Source organism: Phaethon lepturus, unplaced genomic scaffold, assembly GCF_000687285.1.
Source record: "Phaethon lepturus isolate BGI_N335 unplaced genomic scaffold, ASM68728v1 scaffold9858, whole genome shotgun sequence".
NCBI classification, from domain to species: Eukaryota; Metazoa; Chordata; class Aves; order Phaethontiformes; family Phaethontidae; genus Phaethon; species Phaethon lepturus.
Genome location: NW_010559704.1, coordinates 46734 through 67075, shown reverse-complemented (window position 1 = coordinate 67075; position 20342 = coordinate 46734). Strand labels below are relative to the sequence as shown.

Below are 20342 nucleotides of genomic sequence, written 5' to 3'. Positions count from 1 at the left end.
TTCCTGTTAAGGTAATATATTAATAATTATCTTTCTATTTTTCTGCACATGAATAAATCTGCAAAAAAAATAGGAGTCATTTTTATCATTATTCATCTATTGCATTATTTCACAACTGTGTTTACTGGTAGCTAACTGGAAAAAGTAAATTATTTGAGTCTACGAAGTTAGTGACATGATGCTATCACTCTGTATTCATGTCCTTAATTGCAAAATTCAAATTGGAAGCCAGCCAAGGAAGACTGAGGTAATGTTGTCAAATGCAGTGGAATTTATTGCTTGTAAAGAAAAGATACTTCTACATAGCTGACTGCATGAGAAAATAAAAATTAAGTTCTTTCTCATGATATTGTTTTTAATGGCTATATCCTGACTTAAATACAGAGAGCTACTTTAGGGAGAGGGCAGGGAAAATAGTACAGTATGAATGAGGAACACCTTTAAAAGGTGTTTAAAAGGTTTTGGGAAAGGCAGCATTTGTAGATGCACCAGGGTACATAAAAACTGGGAGAAACTTGGAGATGCTTAATTAGAGAAGAAAATTAAGTATTTCCATCATCATAGAGGAGGAAACTCCACATTCATTGGGCAGCCGGTGGCCACAGGTTGCAATGCAAGGTGGCTGCCTCTTACTGGCACCTGGAGAGATGTCTGAATAAGAGCCCTAGCTGTTGCTTCTCTCTGTGGGCTGCCTGGGAAGGGACCTTGGCCCAGATGTGAACTATTGTAACAGTTATGCTTTCTGCTAGCTAGCAAGGGGTTGTCCTTTTGTTATGAACTTCTATACAGAATTATTAGTTTGTATTTGCATTAGTTATGTCAAAACATTTTTACTGAAATGCACTCTAATTCTAGGCTGCATGCTTTTTGCAGATTAATAAGAGAGTAATGGTCAGTTACTTTTTACACATACTGCAGTTGTAGTAGAGTTGTAGATTCATAATCATTGTCTTGTCTTGCTTGTGCAGAGAGCTCAAATAGTACCTGATTTAAGGAACCAAAAATCTCTTCTCTCCTGGATTGTAGACATTGAATTAATGTTCTTGCTTTGTATTGCAATGCTGACTTAGGATCATAGCCCAAGATCGTGTGTGTGTAACATGCACAGCATGTTTCCCGCAGTAGAGGCAAATGGCCAGTCATGGACCTTTGTTCTTTTGGGCTTTCATTGCTCAGTTGTGGAAGTCCATCATCAGTACTGCAGCAGGTTTGATTTCCAGAAATTGAAGTAGTGAAATACAAACAAGTTATGATCTGTATTACACTTCATCATGATGATGATGCATTATTCCCATGAGTCTTTAATAACTAGTTTGCTGTAATTATAGAAACAGAATGGCAAGGTTAAATTTTAACTGTATGTTATATAAGATATATATTCAATGAATTCTTGTTTTTCCACATAATCCTCTAAGTACTTGTTGCTCATTTAAAAAGAAAAATGAGCTACAGAAGCAGTTGTGATTTGAAATGAGGCAGTACTTGTTGCTCAGATTGACATAATGAAGATACTTCTTAGTATTTTTTACTTAGAGCTTGAGACTTAAATGCTTACAGGTGATGGATAGAAAGGACTATGAGGAGTGGTAACTTCTGTGTTACTGTGGCAAGACAGATTAATTGACGAAAAAAAATGAAGAAATTTCTCAATCTTAGCTAGTCCTTGGCCTGCACTATCCTTGGGATTATGGAAGGGTTCATACAAGCCTTGGCCGGCAGGTTCCATTACAGGACAGGTTTATCATAAAGCTGTATTCTTGTCTGTAGAGGCCCTTGGGCAGGGACATCTTTCACTAGATCAGGTTGCTCAAAACCCTGTCCAACGTGACCTTGGACACTTCTAGGGATGGGGCATACACAACTTCTCTGGGCAACCTGGTCCAGTGACTCACAACCCTCACAGTAAAAAATTTCTTCTTGTATCCAGCCTAAATCTACCCTTTTTCAATTTAAAACCATTTACCCTTGTCCTGTCACTACAGTCCTTGGTAAAAAGTCTTTCTCCATCTTTCTTATAAGCCCCCTTAAGTGCTAAAAGGCTGCAGTAAGAGTCAGTTGGTTCTGACTTATTACAACTTTGTTACTTGTGGGTTAATTTTTTAAATCGTGTTACCTCTGTTGTCATTTTTGGGTATCTTCCTAATTTTATTGCTGCAGTGGATGATACATGTTAAAATTGCAAAATATTTTAAGGACTTGTGTAAAAATGGATCTTTACTGCTTGATATTCTTGTCAGTCCTTTCTAGGTGACTGTTTTTTTCCTACTCTGTCATTCCATGAGGCCAATGAACGATAACCATCTTTTCACTACCTCCCAAACTGTCTGCGCTTAAGCACTCATGGGAGTAGTGTATTTTCTTAGTATCTTATTCTTACATTTAAAATTCACAGAATCTTTATTTTGTGCACTACATTAGTTCTTTCTTCCCACCATTGTTAGCTGCATATTCTCTTGCTGGTAAAATGAGATTGAAGGAAGCGGTGTTCATTTACTTAGCAAAGAAATCAATGCAAGCATGCATTTACCATACAGAAAAATTCTCTGCTCCCAAAATACCTTGGAATTTCAGGTTACCTGCAGTAGAATCTCAAGTCTGGAAGAGTTATTGATAACTGAAGAAAAAGAATTATTTTTATTATCTTCTCCTTAATCTTGGATATACATCAGGGTGCTTGTTAAACAGTGAGTTACCACAGAACCCTGAGTTGTTTGGAAATATGGAAGTTTTACTGTTGTGTAGGGAGGTAACACTTCTTAGTAGGATAGTGTCTGCTGCTTGGAAAGATTTTTACTGTTACATTTTCTTATTAGCATTAGGGTTTTGTTGTCAGCAGCACTGACCTTCAGGCTTTGAACAGATTGCTGAATTGCAGCGTTACGGTCTTTGTTTCTGGTATTTCAGATCTCATAATGGATTTCTCATCTGTGTAAATGAAAATATTTCAATGAAATAATTTTATATCTTTTTCTCTAGTGTGAATGAATTTGGAATGTCATATAATGTGTATATTTTCTTCTCCTTTTGCAGATTATCTTCCTGGGAAACATCACTCTTTGTATGTAACGAATATCTCACTGAGTTGCTGCAGCTGAGTTAGAATGTTACTTGACTTGTGATTCTGATGGAGGAATAGCCAGATCTCAGGCTGCTGCACTGGAAGACTTTACAGGAAATACAAAATGTCGTCGAATAGGAGTCAGAACCCACATGGACTTAAACAGATTGGTCTTGACCAGATATGGGATGACCTAAGAGCTGGAATTCAGCAGGTTTACACCAGACAAAGTATGGCAAAATCCAGATACATGGAACTCTACACGTATCCTAATGCCGAAGCCAGTTAGTGCTTTCACTGTTAGTAGATTAGAGAAAGCATTTACTTTTCTAAACTCAGAATTGTTTCATAACTATTTGACTTAGTGGCTTTTAAGAACACATTTTTATTTTGAAGATCAGCCTTTTCTATTTAATCTTACTGGCAAATAAGCAGGAACATTCTGTTGTGTTGAGAACTGTCTTTGTAATTATGGCTACCTCTGAATTTCAGGTTTGATTACTATTGTCTTTGACAGAGCAGATATTTAAAGTGATTTTTTAATAGGTCTAATTTTTAGTCCACAGTACACCAAGAGAACACAGAAATTCTTTTTCCTTTATATGTTAGTGTCTGGCATTATGCTGCAGGTTTTATTGGTAATAATGTCCGATCACGTGGAAATTTTTTTTCTTGTCAACCTTAGAGTCGTACTTTACTCTGACCCAGGGAACGCTGGAGTGATAATGTGCCCAGTGGATTTCTATTGAATTCCTAGCTTGCATCAGAGAGCTATGGAAATTTTCCAGCATGTCCCCATTCTGTGAGTTCTTATAAGATGCTAAAAGGGGGTTGTATTCATGCTTGTACGTGTGTGCTGAAGTACCATTTGGAAGATGTAGGAAACTAGTTTCTGTCAGGTAATGTGTAACGCTAATTTGAAGGACAGGTGTGCCTCTTGCTGTATTATAGCTTCAGTGTTTGACTTCAGGACTTTGTTTGGAAAATGAGAGTTCCTTTTATGTTCCACCTCTAAAGTGGCATGTAAATGGATTTGATGAGGAACCACCTCTGTTTTGCATCTGTTCTGTGTTTACTCTTGTTATCTTGTATTTCTCAGCAGAGTAAGCACTGCTTAAGAAGATGGTGGTAGACCAAAGTGTGTGGACATATGGTAGAAGAAATGATGACGGAAAACATTTCCTATCCTACTTTAGTTCTGCTCTTTTATCAATTTTTAGAGTTTTTATAGGAAAGATTATTGTTCTGATACATAAACTAACATCTAAAGCTGTTGCTGGCACTGATTTGGAATTGCATATCAAGTTTTAATCTGTGTTAATTTTTTTTGAAAGGATAGAGCTTTTATAAAAGAAAGAGGGCTTGAAGGCTATAGAGCAATTAATTCTGTAGTTCTCTGGACTTCCTATGGAGATAAAAAGTTTGTTTTCTGTACGTGTAATCTCAGAGTTGATCTGTAATCTTGTCTGTGCCTGCAGAATCCATGCTCCTGAGGGGGTGGGAAAAACCCTGAATGTTTCTAGGATACTTGTTTAATAGTGATGGGAAGATGAAATTACATTTGGTTTAGGGTCAGAACTTTTCCTAAGACTTAAAACGACTGATTTCTTGCAGCGCTAGGTTCAATATTGTTCTTGACTGAATGAAAGCAGTCTGCAAAAGTTGAGTATCTGAGAGAAATCTGACATGTGGTAGAATCTTTGAGAGAGGGTTTTTTGTTCTGAGCACCTTTAATCTACTCTTGTTAGTTTTCAGCTGCCCTGCTTGACAGAACTCAAAGTAGTTCTTATAATAGTAATGTTAAAACACTTAGGTTTTTTTCCTCTCCTGATGTTCTCAAATATTCTTGGGATGAAGCTGTAAAAGGGATATATTGTCTATTAAACTATTCATTTCCTTCTTCTTGCTGCTTCAAGGAGTTGTTTGATCTGAAACTTAGGATGGTTTTTGTTACTTTCATAAGTGAATTAACTTAGTGGATAGTTTTGGTGTTTGACTTTCATTTGTGGATTAATTTAGTAGTCTGACAGTAACACTCGCTACTTGAGTGTTTGACGCTGGCTAGGCTAAGAGTTTTCAGTCTACTGTGAAGATAACAATGCACTTTGTATCCTATACCAAGTGCACATGTTCAAAAGTTGTGCTTAAAAGATTACTTCTCTTTTAGATGCAGTATCTGTAACACATTTGCTCAGTCTTTGCATACAGCAAGTCGAGTAGACAGATGGACTTTTATTTTGGGAAGCTCTGCCTGTCAACTTGGTTTGGAAAGCTAAACAGACGCAGATGAGTTTCAGCTGCAGTTGTAGTTGGTCTGAAGATGAACCTTACTTACAAGGATGCTGGATATGACAGCAGTTTGGAAATTTTGCACAATGAACAGTTTAGTATTTCCTCATAACTTTTTGTCCTTTTTTCCCCACTTTTTTCTTTATTTCTTTTTCTGTTTTCCTTTTTTTTTTTTTTCGGGGAGGAGGGGGGAAGCAGGGTATTGCTCCTGAAGTAGATTCCATCTCATCCCTCTCAAGAGGAGGAGAACCAGGCGTACAAGCAAGCCTGCCTTTATTCCTGTATCTGGTATCAAATTTTCAGTCAAAAATGATTGGAGATGTGGAAGTTTTTGTTGTGACTTGTTCAAGTGAATCAGGGAAAGAATTGGAAGAGTTGTGCACATAAGAGTGTGTGGACCTCCATCCTACCTCCATTAATTTTCTTTGTTCAGAGTGTCTCTTTGTGAGATGCTAGATTCAGTCTCTGAGTGCACACCAGAGCTTGGACTTAAGGTGTTTTTCTTCCCTTCATTCCAACAGGAGAAGAGATTGATTGTTCCAGGGGTTTTCTATATCTGAGAATACTGAAGATCACTCTGTGTACATCAAAGCAGCCTCTGCTGTCTGCTAGTATTAATACTGTTTATATTCAGTATGACATTCTATAGCATTTCCTATGTACCAGTTAGTGCTTGTGTGGAATGCAAAGGTAGAAGTAAATGTATTTGTTTTATGTGTTCAAAGGGTACATAATACACTTTCCCTTGTGTGGCAAGGAATTGTATGGCTTTGTGCATATTTATAAAAATTGCTGCTTCAGTTTGAAAGAAGTGCAGAATATGTTTATGTTAGTGTGATCAGTTCCTTTTTTTTATGTTGTTCTCCACAATGATCACTTGCTGTTGTACTTGCTTTTTATAGTAACCAAGAATATTCTGTACAAAACCAACTTCTGTCAATGTAAATAACTTTAAACTCAAAAGCAGCCTCAGTTATGGTGGTTCTTACATCTCCTGGCATAAAGACTGTACACTTTGTATATGCATTTGTCTGTGAAAATTTGTGTTTTCCTTGTAACTCAGCGCTTCTTTGTGATTCTTTTGTGTTTATGCCATGAAGAGGGAAACAAGAAGTTATCTATTAGTCTTTAGATGGCTTTTGCTGGAAGCTTCTCCAATCTCAGACTTGCAGAAACATGTCTGAGTTCAGCTATGCCTGGATTTTCATAGCAGCTGCGTGGCTGATGCTGTAATAGCTGGTTCAGTCTCTGCCTCAGTCCTTCCCTGACTAAAATGGGGATGGTTTAACAGTGCAATTGTATCTAATCAAAAGACTTAAATGTGTAATTGATCTTAGGGTAAAGTGTATTGAAACACAAATGGAGAATGTATGGGGTTGGGGGCAGTCTTAATTTTTTTGTTTGTTCTCTTTGAGCTGCTTTGTGGGAGTAACCTTTCCTTACCGGATGATGAACTGAACATAGTTAAAATAGGCTCTTGCTGATACGTGCCTGAAAAGAGTGAAGGTTTCTGGTTTTTTTGTTTTACTGCTGCTCCTCACAAAGCTAAAGTGGATGTTTAAAGCACTTGTTCTGAAATGTGATTGCTTATTGGCAACCTCATAATTTCAAAAACTTGTGCAAAATTCCTTCATTTATTTGGCTTCTGAAAAGTTAAAGTCACGTAGGCATGTCCACTTCTCTTAGCAGCTTGCTTTATGCATGAGGTAGTTTTGTGAGGTTTGCACAGCGTAATCTTCTGGACACACAGGAGTTGAAATAATTTTGAAGAAAATATGTAAAGCTGTTCTTCAATAAATATAATAAGCTGTATTGCTAGTATTAGAAGTGGTTTTACAAGAATACAAAACTTCCATAATCATTCCTAGCAATTTTCTTATCAGTATGTTCAGTAACTTTCTATCTGTTGTTCTCGCATGCCTTTGGTGCAATCTGGGAAAATATAAATTTTTTACAAAAGTGGAACTAATCTCAACTTGTTCCTGTAGGCCAGCTTTTGAGATGACAGAGCACTCAGCATTGAGTTAATTACTGCTTTAAGTTCTGTGACATAGCAAATTTATGCCTAAATTTGCATATAGTAGATAATAAATATTTATTATAAAGAAACTAGAAGTAATGAGAGAGGAATTCTAGGTAGAGTTGTTCAGCTTTTGTTGTTGTTGCGTTTCCTCCTTTTTCAAAAGCTTTGTTGTCATTTCTCTCTGCCCTATAGTTTTGTGCTATGTTGTATTAATTCTGCTTCCCTTTCAGTTCCTTTTAATTTTACATATCAGTTCCTCAAGTAGACTTATTCCAGTTATGTTAATTTTTCATAGCAAAGTGGAAAAACTGCAGGGACCCAGCTGTGCTGCTAAAGGGGGAATCAGTTATTACCTCAGCAGAACTGTTTTTCTTTATTAAAAAAAAAAAATTAAGGTGAGGTGAAACTGAGTAATTTCCACCCATCACTGTAAAATCTGAGTATTTTCCTCTTGTGTACTGAATTACAGAACTGATACTTGTCTCGCATAATTTCTGTTTGCACTTGATACTGGAGGGAAAAAATGCTGTATGGAGTATTTTGATTCTTTTCTGGGTGGAGGATAGATTAGAGGTGACTATGGCATGCGCTCAAGCTTGTGTTTTGATGGCATACTTGCTCAGAAAGTATATGCACTACTACTGAAAGAGTCTGTTTCACTTTCCCCATTTCTGTGCGGACACAGAAGTTCAAATCTGCTAAGCAAAGGATACAGGGACAATGGGTAGTTGTAGCAGCAGTCACTTTCCCAGTCCAAATCACTGATTGCCTGCATGAACTCCCATGCTACTGGAAAAGCAGGTGGCAAGTAAGCTCTCCCAGGTGGGTTGTGTGTCAGGATCATTTCCTTCAGTGGAAATAATCTCCTACAAGGCCATAAATTTGTTACGGCGTGGCAGCGTGGGAATTTTTTTTTTTTTTTTTTCCTTTGCACTGACCAGCTTTAGAAACTGAGTCAAGGTTGTCAAAAGCAGTGTGAATGATACTGGAGACAAAGGCGGTAAAATTTGTCTTTGACTGTTTTTTATATCCCATTTTGAAGAGTTTCAGAGAAGAATAAAGTTCTGAAAAAGATTTTTCATCTTAAACAGCACAATGCTGAATCAATTTATAAACTTCCTTGCAGTCTTCTACTTCAAATTCTAATTTAGGTAGGTAAATGTAATTTCTCCTTCACTGTAAGGAAGGTGTAAAAGTTAGAGGAGATTGATCATGCTGTGTTTCTTCTGTAGATGGTTTGTCTGTTTGCTCGGCCAAATCTTGAAGTTCAGCAGCCAGAAGCTTGGGGAGCAGTGCAGCTTCACTTTGGTGCAAACTATTCTATTGATGAATTAACTTCTCTGCATGTTGTAGTATATGAATTGCTACGCAGAATTCTGCAAACACCCACAGAAATGTTTCCTACTAGCTGTTTGGATATGTATATGCCTTCCAGCATATGAAGCAGTTGAGGGGCTTAGTTTGCCTTCTGCAACCAAGAATTCTCTTCATAGCATTCCTCTTGTGGTTCTCAGATGGACTGTCATGTACTTTGTTATAAGCAGTACAATTCTGATTTTGTTTTGAATGTGTCAGTCTTTCTGTCAGTGGTTGGTTTTAGCAGGTGGGGATACAGATTGTAAACAAAGTGAGAGAGAACATTCTTTTATGTATAATATGTCAAAGAGTTATTTACACTTACAAACCACCTTCTGCACAGGTGAACTAACTTCAGTTTGACTTGCATAGAACAACTAAACTGGAGCATTTCAAAAGTGCTGTTTTGGCTAGCAAGACTCAAGCCAGAATAACAAGTAAAGATGGGCAGTACTGGTATATTTTTACACCAGCTCTGTGTTGATTATGGGCAGGCATGGACAAAAGGTCTCAGTCTCTCTCAATGTTTACAAGGAATCCTGGTTTTAATAGTAGAATTTTGGGGGTTAGAAAAAGGCTTATGTCTTCTAACCTTGGTCTTTTATTTTTCTGAAGGCTATTGTGATTATTCTTGGAGAAGAACAGAAAGAATATTTTCATCAGGCAGTATTCACAAAAACTACAAGAATTACCTGTCATCTGGACAATCCTCGTTATTTTCAGGCTTGCTTAAAGCCACTTGGGATAGGAGAGTTGGGCAAAGAAGGAGGCAAGACTGCCAACTAGATACTTATGAATCAGCCTTAAATTCCTTGTATCGTGATGGAGAGACTTTCCATACACCATTTAAGACCTTATTTTACCTATTTTAAAGTTAAACTGTGAGATAAGCCCTGCTTTTTTTGTTTGTGGAAAGAAGGAAAGTTTTGTATCTAGAAAAAAATTGTTAGGCTGTGTGGCATTCCTCACTTGAACAGGCAATTATGAAATTGAATGTAGATTGTAAAAGTAGCAAGTGCCAGGAAGTTTGAACAAAAAAATGACTAGGAACTGGAAGAAATCATTAATGTCCAGGAAATAAGTGGCTGTTAGAGATAAGAGGCTGATAAAAGTTCAGTTGCTAAGCTCAAAGTTTTATATTATTGGTTGATATCATGGGAAAATAATTATTTGGCACCTGGATGAGGTAACAGGTAAGAAATAAATTAATGCTGTATGTTTTCAAAAGAGGTTAATCTTAGCCAAAGATCATTACTCTTTTGGACAGAATGTGATAACTTTCTGAACAAGTACATGAGGATAGAGTGTGAGAAGGCTTTCCTTTTAGATTGACACAGACTGTGAGCCTTGTTCCTGGTGGCATGCAGGATACTCTGATCCTTAAACATAGTTTAAGGATATGATTTGTCTGTGAAGCTTTTTTTAAAAGAAATTGCAGGGGAGTTAACTGTGTATTTTAAGAGATTTTTCTACTTGAGCTTTACTATTTAAATACTAGAAGCAAGTCTGTTCATAATGACTGTAACGCATCATATATTTGGGGTTTATAATTCCCTTGGTATTTAATTGTGCTGATGTTTTCCATTATATTGTACTGGTCTTTCTGAAGGGGAAAGATAAAAGGCAAATCTCAGCAACATATTAATTTCCTAATACATGGCATACTCTGGAGGAAGCCTGTCTAGTGGTTAAAGCGTGGCCCATTACTTAAAGCACAAGTTAAAACCAAAGTAGACCTTCTGGATTGCTTAAATACGATGTTCTCTGACAAGGGATATAACTAAAAAGCCTGCCCTCAGACTGTCAGTAGAAGCATGAGTGCTCAGTAGCTGCATTCCTGTTGACTAATCATTTGCCAGGTGCGTCATTAGGGTATTTTTGTTGTCAAATCTGAATCCTCATCAAGTTGAATTTGAGTGCTACCAAGCTAGTTTATTCTCCTTGTGTGTGGAGTGCAGTTTCTTTCAGGGTGCTTTCTTATCTGCAGTGTTTCAAGTAATGTGACTTCCGCTTACTACTTGGGAAGAATTCTGAATATTTTAATGTCTTAGGTCAGAAAACAGAATGTCTTCTTGAAATGTTATATTAACAGATACAGTAAATCTTCCAGACTGTATTAATATGAGAGGAAAAAATATTACTACCACATACTTAATTTTTTGGGATTATGTAGCCTAAAATTAGTTTCAGTGAATCTCATCATAAAGTTCACTTACACACACTGAAATGCACACCGTGTGTGTCACCATTACTGCTTTCTAGGTTTTTCTTCTGTCTGCTGGTGGTAAATGGCCAAATCTTTTATAAAGGATTATGTTCAGAAGAATCCAAAAAGTATTGTCCTCTGTGTTTTCAACTACTGAATGTTACTTGAGGCTAGTGGTGAAATTTCTTCCTGTTCAAGTGCAAGCTTATGTATTTGTAGAAGGCCAATACAGTAGATCAAAGAAATTCTATTAAAACCTTGAAAATAATCTTATAAGCAAATTCCACTACTTTGCTTTGTTGGTGGTCTTGTTAAGTAAGTGTTAGGTAAATTTAATGTTGTTGTCAGTATTTGCAGTGCATTTGGCAGTCTGACAGATTTCTGCTGCAGCTAATTCTGCTGAAAATGGCTTCATTTTCTTAGCTTTGGTTTGATTTTATGTGGCCTAATGCGTCTTGTAATGTACTATGGTTAAGTCATTGATGGTCATATAAAAAAAGCTTAATGAAAGTAACATTGTACTTTTAATGTCCCATGCTGGCATATAAATATTCCTTAACTTTCCTGTCAGTCATGTTTATAACTACTGTACTAGTGTACACCAGTCTAATCAAGCACGGGGAGCTGGAGTACCTCCTTCTAAATCAAAAAAGGGCCAGACACCTGGAGGTGCTCAGTTTGTTGGCTTGGAACTGTACAAACGGCTAAAAGAATTTCTAAAGAACTACTTGACAAATCTCCTTAAGGTAAGATGGAACATTAGATGAATCTATATTTGTAGTAGTGATATGGATTGGTTGAGAAAAGCTTGTATCGACAAAACTAGAGATCTATGTGCAGCCACTGGAAGTAAACTGAATGATCTTGAAATTTGCTTTTGTCTCCATTAGCCATTAGAAAGTTTTGTAGGCTTTACCTCAGGCATAGATCAGTCACTAAACATACCTGTGAGCTGCTTTTCCCCTTCGAGCCAATGCGTCATTTCTGTGTTTTATAGAAGTAACATTATATGCCATCTTAAGCTGTCCTGTATCCTGAACAAGAACAGCTGGACTTTCTAACCAATTAACCAGCATATTAGTAATGCTGAAAAAACAGTTTCCTGTAAAGTTGAAAATGCCTGATGGTAGACATTAATTTAGTAAATAAATTACCAAGAGAGTGGAATGTTAGACTGCTTTGTAAGAGAATAGTTCCTAGGTATTTTTGGAAAGGAGACATGCTTTTAGCTTTTGGGATTTTAGTTTTGAGCAATAATAAGAGAATTCTTGGTGTCCTATCAAGTCTACTGCGTAATTGATTTATGAAGCTGCATAAAGGTGTCTGAGGTCTTCTCCAGAATGCACTCCTGGTTTTATTCCCTTGCCTGTTCAGGCTGTAGTGGTCCAGTTTGGAAACGTACTTGAAATTCCATTTGTTACAACTTTATTTTCTTTTTTTCTGTAACAAGAACAAATATGATGCCATACCCATTTCCAGTAATACAGGGTTCCATTTACTGCCTGACAGAGTCCTAGAGAAGACCCCATTCACAATCAGTTGCTTCAGCTGCCCAAGTAGCAGCGGTGGGAGTCGGTGCTATATTTTATGGAGATTGTCATGTTGAATGCATTACTTTTTGCACTGGCATGTTTTACCTAGTGCTCTCATCAGTGTCGCTGTCTGTTTCTGATGTGGTGCCTTCTTGCTATCTCCCACAGGAGGGACCGGAGTGTCTTCTGGAGCTTTGTCTAGGCTGTGCATTTTTTTTACCAGTGTTCTAATTTCTAAATCTCATACTGGCCTTGTGCTTTATTAATGTAGCAATAAATGTATTAGCACTATGTTTCCTATAAATACATTGCATGGTGTAGATTTATTACACAGTCAATTTGTACACCCTTACAGATCTTGGTTGTACCTTAAAATTCCCCAACAGTGCTGGTGAACTTTTGTTATTTCAGGATGGTGAAGATTTGATGGATGAGAGTGTGCTTAAATTCTATACTCAACAGTGGGAAGATTATAGGTTTTCGAGTAAAGTATTGAATGGAATATGTGCCTACCTCAATCGACATTGGGTTCGTCGTGAGTGTGATGAAGGTCGTAAAGGAATATATGAAATTTATTCGGTAAGTAGCTTTTTGAAGCAAGTGAGTTTTCTATTCCATCTGTCATGCTTGCACTATCCTGCAGATCACTTCTTGAAACTTGTATGAAGCTCACAGAAGTTTTGAAGAAGTGGGAAAAGTGGAAATCTCCCCCCTTTCCATACTTCCCACCCCACTATATTTATAAAAATTCGATGGGTCTAAGCTTGTGAGATTATCAATCTGCCTTGTACATATTGAGACTAGCAATATTAGACTGTCGAGGTTGTTTCTGAATATCTGTTGTTTATACTGTTGTCTGTGCGCATCAGTGTGGCCTTGTCATTCCACTTAGAATTCAGTCAAGTGTTTCAAATGAAGAAGTAAATTGCATTTTTTTTTCTGTTGACTTCAATACATCTCTGCAAATTTTTTAGCATCCAAGCTGCTAAGATTCAGTCAACATTTGGTTTGTAATCTGTTATTTTGGTACAGTTCTGAAAGATTGATATGGGATCTTGATAATTCTGTTGTAATGTAAAGTAATATAAACAAGAGAAGAACATAGAACTTCTGTATCTCAGATAACTAAAAGTACTTTTTTTTTTTTTTTTTTTTTTTTTAAATAAAGGATAATTATTGTCCTTTCTGGTAAAGCATTAGGAAAGTGGTATGTTATTTTATTGCTTCGCTTAAATAACTTCGCATATAATAGGAAAACAGTTGGTATCCTTGCTTCCCTCCTTCGTAACTTCACTGGCTTAATGCTAAGGGACTATGTCAGCCTGAAAATCAACAAAAAAAGCTGTATGTTGTCAAAGGAACTTGCAGCCTTTGTTAGTTTTAAGAGTTGGCAGTGAATCACTGTCAGAAAAGGGGACATCTTAGGTAGAGTTAGTAATAAAGCAAATGGCAAATTTTTTTATGAAACAGTCTTGTTGCATGAGAAATGTGTGTGCCAAAATATAATAATTTTAAAAGTTCTGATTATTTAGCATACTATATCAGCTTTCCTTAAGGAGTTATCTTGCATGTATATGTGTATATATTTATTCCAACTTTCATCTCCCTTCCTTTGCTTCTAGCTTGCTTTGGTGACCTGGAGAGACTGCTTATTCAGGCCATTAAATAAGCAGGTATATATAGATGTTATAACTGCAGTGTTATTTTATAGGGTTAATTTTATATATTGTTAGTAACTGTTCCAAGGAGAATTTGGAGTATGGGGGGAGTAGGAGGGTTGGACCTAGAAAATAAAAGGAAACCTTCTACTTCTTGTTTGTGATGTTAAAAAGTTAAACATTTGGGGCAATGGGCCTTTCTGTCTGTGTGTGGTTGAACCTTGATACCAAGATTGTTCTGTTACCTCTTTGCTGAGAGGACTCTTGAAGTTACTGTTTCCAAGCCAAGCAGGAGTACAGGCTGACAGTCATGTTTTAAGGTTTGAGAGTCAAGATTGTGCGAGAACAGTGACAGGCCTGGAATTTTTGGTCTCTTAATTAGTGAATAAGCACAATATAAAACAAGAAATTCCATCACAACAAAATATTGTATTTTTGTATGTGGATTTCAGTCTTATTTACAAGTACTTCATGATGAAAAGACTGTATTATGTTATGAAAATACTAGCTAGATTTCAGTGTAGAGAAACAGTAGTTGCAATTATTTGTCAACATTTTTCTTTGTGTAAAGTACAGGTGGTTAGTTCAGCTCTTACTGCAAAGTTTTCTTGTATTTCAGGTATAAAACAGACAGAAGTTTGGTTTAGAAGATGCTTTTTGAAATGTAAAAAACCCCAACAAGCAAAAACAACTAAAACACACAAAAAACCCCAACAAAAGAAAACAGCACTTGCACACCCTTTTACAGTTCACCACTAATCAGGCTGTAATTACATTGTAGAACTTAAAGGTGTAGCATACTCTGTGATGTCTGTAGGAATTTTTTATGTTCAGGTTTCCTTAAATTTTGTTCCTGAGGCATTTGACTTGTCTTGAATATAGGAATACACTCCTAATTAAGTACTGTGCTTGACCTACCAGCTGCTTTCTCTGGGCTTGACTGACTTTTAATTTCTGTTTTCTAAGGTAACAAATGCTGTGCTGAAATTGATTGAAAAGGAAAGAAATGGTGAAACTATCAATACAAGGCTGATCAGTGGAGTTGTACAGTCTTATGGTAAATGATATTTCTTTAAGGTTTTATTACTGTCTTAAAATTTGATAAATATATATTCCCTGTCAGAGCCCAGAAGAGCATCCCACCTCTTTGGATGTCAAACATTTTTACAGTAAAACAAATGCTGCTGTATATTGTTTAACTTAATGTTTTAGAGACACTTGGCACAATTTCAGTTGATTGTACCATATTTGTAAAACTTGAAAGCAGAACCGGTAGACAAATGTTCATTGTTTATGAATCAGTTATTTAGGAACTAAATCTGGAAGTGGGGAAGCATAGTAGTTTACAAAATGGGGTGGGATTCTTTTTTTCCATTTGCATGAAATTGAGAGTTTTGCCATGCAGATTAATCACTAGTTTCATTAAGAAAAAAACATAAATGCATATAATCTGGAAGTGTAAGAGGAATAAATAGAAGGGGAATTTGAACCAGCTTTTGAGACAGGATTTGGAAAACTTCACTGTCATCCGTTTAGTAATGTATCAAAAAGTGCAGTTTACGTCAATAATGTCTTCTGCTGCTTATTTTTTAAAATGCAAAGGAAATATATACTTTAAAAAGTTTTAAAAAGTGGTGCTGGTACTGTCCCAATGGATTATCTTAATGTAAGTTAGAAGTAGCGTACCTGTTTATTTGCAAGAGACCACTTCATAAAAGACAAGTTTGTGATTACTTGCCTTTTTTGTTTTGTTTTTGTTTTTTTTTTTTTGTAGTGGAGCTGGGACTGAATGAAGATGATGCATTTGCAAAAGGACCTACTCTAACTGTCTATAAAGAATCCTTTGAATCTCAGTTTCTTGCTGACACAGAGAGATTTTATACACGAGAAAGTACTGAATTTTTGCAACAGAACCCAGTCACAGAGTACATGAAGAAGGTAAGTTACTTAATAAGCTTTGTGATTATTTTCTGGATACAGATATCTTCTAGATATCTGTGAAGTAATATAAATTCTTGGCTTTTATTATCTGTTTCTTAAAATGCTTATTATTTTACAATTAGCTCTTTTTCCCTGTGGTGATCTGCTTCTATATTTATCTGGTGTGAAGTTTGTCTCCTTAGTGTATTTCAGTAAGCACAATGGAAGTTTGAAACTTTCTTAATGGGCAAAAGAGAAGAGAATGTTAAAATAAATTCAGATTTTGTTAGACTTCAAGACACCAAAATAGTCATTCATCTTTAGACCTACTAGTTTACTCTTCCTATACAAGGAACTCTGTGTTGGCACATCTATTACAATCTCTTCCTGAGCAAGGTGGCCAAAGTAGTAGATTGTTAATTAGCTTTAATTCTCTCAGAATATTTTAATGTAATGAACCCTACTGATCAACAGAGGCCAGATTTAAATTCTTAGATTGCCCTGTCTGGGATCCCCCAAACCAGAGACTACTTAAAGAGCGAGCTGGGTAAACATTGACTATTTCTAGCCTGGTTTAATAACCAGTAAGTCTTACTGAATGTGAAATAGAATAGTCATCTTCCATCTTGGACAAGTGCTGCTTTATGTATTTTTCTCAGCATGTTTTCTCACTCTCTAAATTACCATTTGTTTTTTCCCCTTGCAGCGTACTTTAAAAAAAAAAAAAAAGAGAGAGAGCTTTTTGAGTATGTAATATGCGGATACACATCCCTTCCTGCAATATTTTTGTGTTTCTTTTGTGTAATTCTTTTTGCCGCAGAACATATCCTTTCTGGGTCTTGGCATTAAAGTCAATGATTTACTCAAAAAAAGGGGAAGGGGGCGGGGGGGGGAAGTCCTAGAAGTAACACAGTAAAATGAATCTTGCTTTTAGTGCTTTGGGGTAGTTGCCTAGTAGGTCACAGACTATGTTTACTTTCCTGTTGTTGTTGAATTCATTATTTTTGCTAGTCCCTTTCAATTTCTTGTCTTTACTTTCATCCTAAAATATATATATAAGAACAGAGTAAGGGAATTTCAGTCATTTGTAACCAGAATGACTAGCTCATCCAGGATTCCTTGGTTCAGGAAAGTAAAAAGCTGTCTGAAGGTCATCGCTATTTCAAGAACTAGAGATTAATGGCAAGTAGAAAGAACTTATTAGAACCCCAAATAATCTTCAAGACTTAAAAAATCCACAAAAGAGCAACTTGCTTTGCCTGAAGCCGAAAACACATATAAAGCTAGCAGAAGACAGGGGAAATCTTCAGCAAGAAAGTGTATAGCCTTAAGTCTTTGCTAAAATTCATATACTGGAGATGTAATACAAGCTATTTGGGCTGTCTTGGCATCTCCTTACAGATAATGTGCATACATTAAAATCAAACTGAACAAGAACTTTGTTTTCATTACTTGTTTCCTGGGATTTAACTGGTGAAACTGAAAAAGATGTGTATTAGACTCTACAGTAAATATGATCAGAGCTTGCAAAATGATACAAACTACAGGATGTGACCTAATGGAAAGGGGAAACATGAACTGAAGCTAAAAGCTTCATGGGAACAAATTGTCTGATTTCTGTAGTCTGCATGCTCTGCTGGAGAGATCGAGAGGTCGTGCAAGCTTTCAGAACTATTAATTTAAAATTCTTATAGGTTTGTCCTTCAGTTTTATCTTACTTAAATATGCATAAGGAATTCTTAACATTTTTTCCTTAAACTGTTTACAAAGCAGTTTCGTAAACTTCTTAATTATTTTTCTTGGTTTGGGTATTGTAATGTTGCATGTCACTTAAATGCCTGGAATGAGTACTACTCCCCGTAATTATTACTCAGGTATTGCTAGAATTAGGGTTCTTTTCTGTTATGAAGCACCTTAAATGAGACTGATGTGAAAAGCTGCAAGTTGTCCAGCAGTCACACAGCATACTGTCAGAAAGAAGGTATTAGAAGTCATCTGTTCGAAGTATGAACTACGAAGTAATCCGCTATTAGTACGCTTGCTTGGCTTTCTCACTGAAGCACTGTGCATTGAGTTCTAATTGGGCATAAATAGCATTGCAAAATAAAAATAAAAAGTGCACAGCAGCATAACATCAGTGTTTCCGTGATATAGTAGAATTCTGGTTGTTTCTTGTAGAATACTAATGGAATCTTAATTAGACTTAGGATATGTGTATGTAGTTATACAGGCAGACTTACTGAGTTTAGAAGGATTGTGCATTTTTCTTCTCAGGCCAGAACTCATGAGTAAAGCTGGCATGGCCTGATATGCTGTAGGGAAGAAGGTCAGTATTTCTTAAGACTATCCGTTGAAATAAAGTCTCAAACTGAACTTTTGATCTTATACTTCAACCAGCCAAAGATACTGTTGTGTAAGCTAGTTATTTTTCCTTTGTTTCTGAAATACCACATTAAAAGGAAAATGGAATTATAAGAACACAAAAAGAGATTATAAGCAAATTTGAAGGTAGAGTGAATCTTTATTTTCATAAAGGAACTCAAAGTGAGAGTTGACTTGTTAACATTAGAAGTGAAGGTCTAAGGTATTTGAAGAAGCAGCATTATAAGTGGCAGAATTTCCTGAACTATAGAAATACAGAATTGGTTAAGTGTGAGATAAGTAGTCCTACTAGTCTGATTCCAGTTTCCAGCGTTCATCAGAAAGATTTGCTCCTATTTGCTGTCATTAAGGAAGTCAATTGTTATTCCTTGCTGGTAAGAAACTGGCAAGTACTCTGACGTATGAGTTTATATCCCTTCCCAAACTCTTGATTTTGTTTCCCATATTTTGACTTGTATTTTTTAACTCTAGGAGACAGTAATCCATGACCATTTTGCAAGAGCTTATTTGTGGGCAAAGTTATTACAGAAATGAGTGAAGCTAACAGTGGCAGAGAATATTTAAAACTATCTGTGTATGATGCAGTGTACTTATTCTTTTTTGTGTGTGTGTCCATAATTCGATCTTTCATGTTTAGTTCATATTCTAAAATACTAGGAAAATACATTAATTTAATTTCCTTCTCTTGGTGACACTATTAATATAAATAATTTGGACTGTTAAGGGGGCATATGCACTTTATGCCTAATAATGTACTGCAATTACAGATGGCTTATAAAGCTAATCTTTAGCACTTGTGCAAACAAAATAAAGGTAATTGTTATATAAAAAAACTCGAGTTGTACATTTTGGCGTAAGTACAATTCCTTAAGTGACGTTTAGAATTTTGGTTTGCTGAAAAGATATGCATATGTAGCATTTCATTTGCCAAATTAAATGCTACTATAATTTAAATGATTTTAAATTATTGGGAAGCTTTTCTGTATAAGAATGTAGATGAGAACATTCAAATAAATTTGTCATGGACATACTGCTAAATTGTAGTTTTCTGCCTTTTAGTTTTGTGGAGGCATGAAATACATTCATGTTTGTCTTAAACAAAACTGCTTCTGTAGCTGGAGAGCTTGCTGATGCTAAAACTGCCAGCATCTCATGTCAGCATTTTTCTCTTTTTCAGACAGCAGATTTCCATCTGTAAACTTACTCGTAAGCAATGGTAAAACAATCTTGCTGTGATTCTCCTCCCCTCCCCCTTAAACAGTATATAAGATTATAATCAACATAAACATCAATTCCATATGGATGTGGGGAGGGGATCACATTATGATTACCAGAAAAATAACTGCCTAAATAGGGGGACCGTAACACCACATTAGTGAGAGATTTGTTGTTGTTGTTTTCTAGATGAATTTACTAAACAGTCATCTGTTTTCTACTGTTGGATTTCTGTTCTGCCTTCTGTACAGGTTTCATGTTTATATATGTTCTTTAGGCAGAAGCTCGCCTTCTTGAGGAACAGCGTAGAGTTCAGGTGTATCTGCATGAAAGCACACAAGACGAGTTAGCACGAAAATGTGAGCAAGTACTTATCGAAAAGCACCTGGAGATATTTCATACAGAGTTTCAGAATTTGTTGGATGCCGACAAAAATGAAGGTAAGGAGATTCAAATATTGGTTTTAGGTTTAGAGCTCCTCCCTGATGATTTGTGAATAATGTAAATTCTGGTGATGGCTAAATGTGATTTGTTCAGGAGTTAGATTAAGAGAGAAGATAGACACTAAACTGATTGACAAGCAACTTTTGATTAAATTGGGATGGCTGAGATTATTGCCTCGAGAAGCCTATTCTGATTTCAAATATTAAGGCAAAACACTTCTCATTTTGATTTCTCTTAACAGCTGGAATAGCTTCAAGAG

The 20342-nt window shown here is 36.2% G+C and overlaps 1 protein-coding gene across 1 annotated transcript in view; it reads left to right on the top strand.

Moving 5' to 3' along the window:
• Positions 1-3025: 3025 nt before the first annotated feature.
• Positions 3026-20342, top strand: part of CUL1 (cullin 1) — a 34951-nt gene continuing 17634 nt past the window's right edge. Inside the window, exons 1-7 of the mRNA XM_010293442.1 lie at positions 3026-3322; positions 11504-11678; positions 12876-13043; positions 14087-14137; positions 15089-15179; positions 15897-16060; positions 19917-20079. Of these exons, the coding sequence (XP_010291744.1) occupies positions 3183-3322; positions 11504-11678; positions 12876-13043; positions 14087-14137; positions 15089-15179; positions 15897-16060; positions 19917-20079 (952 nt within the window). The 5' untranslated portion in view covers positions 3026-3182. The remainder of the gene's footprint in view (positions 3323-11503; positions 11679-12875; positions 13044-14086; positions 14138-15088; positions 15180-15896; positions 16061-19916; positions 20080-20342) is intronic.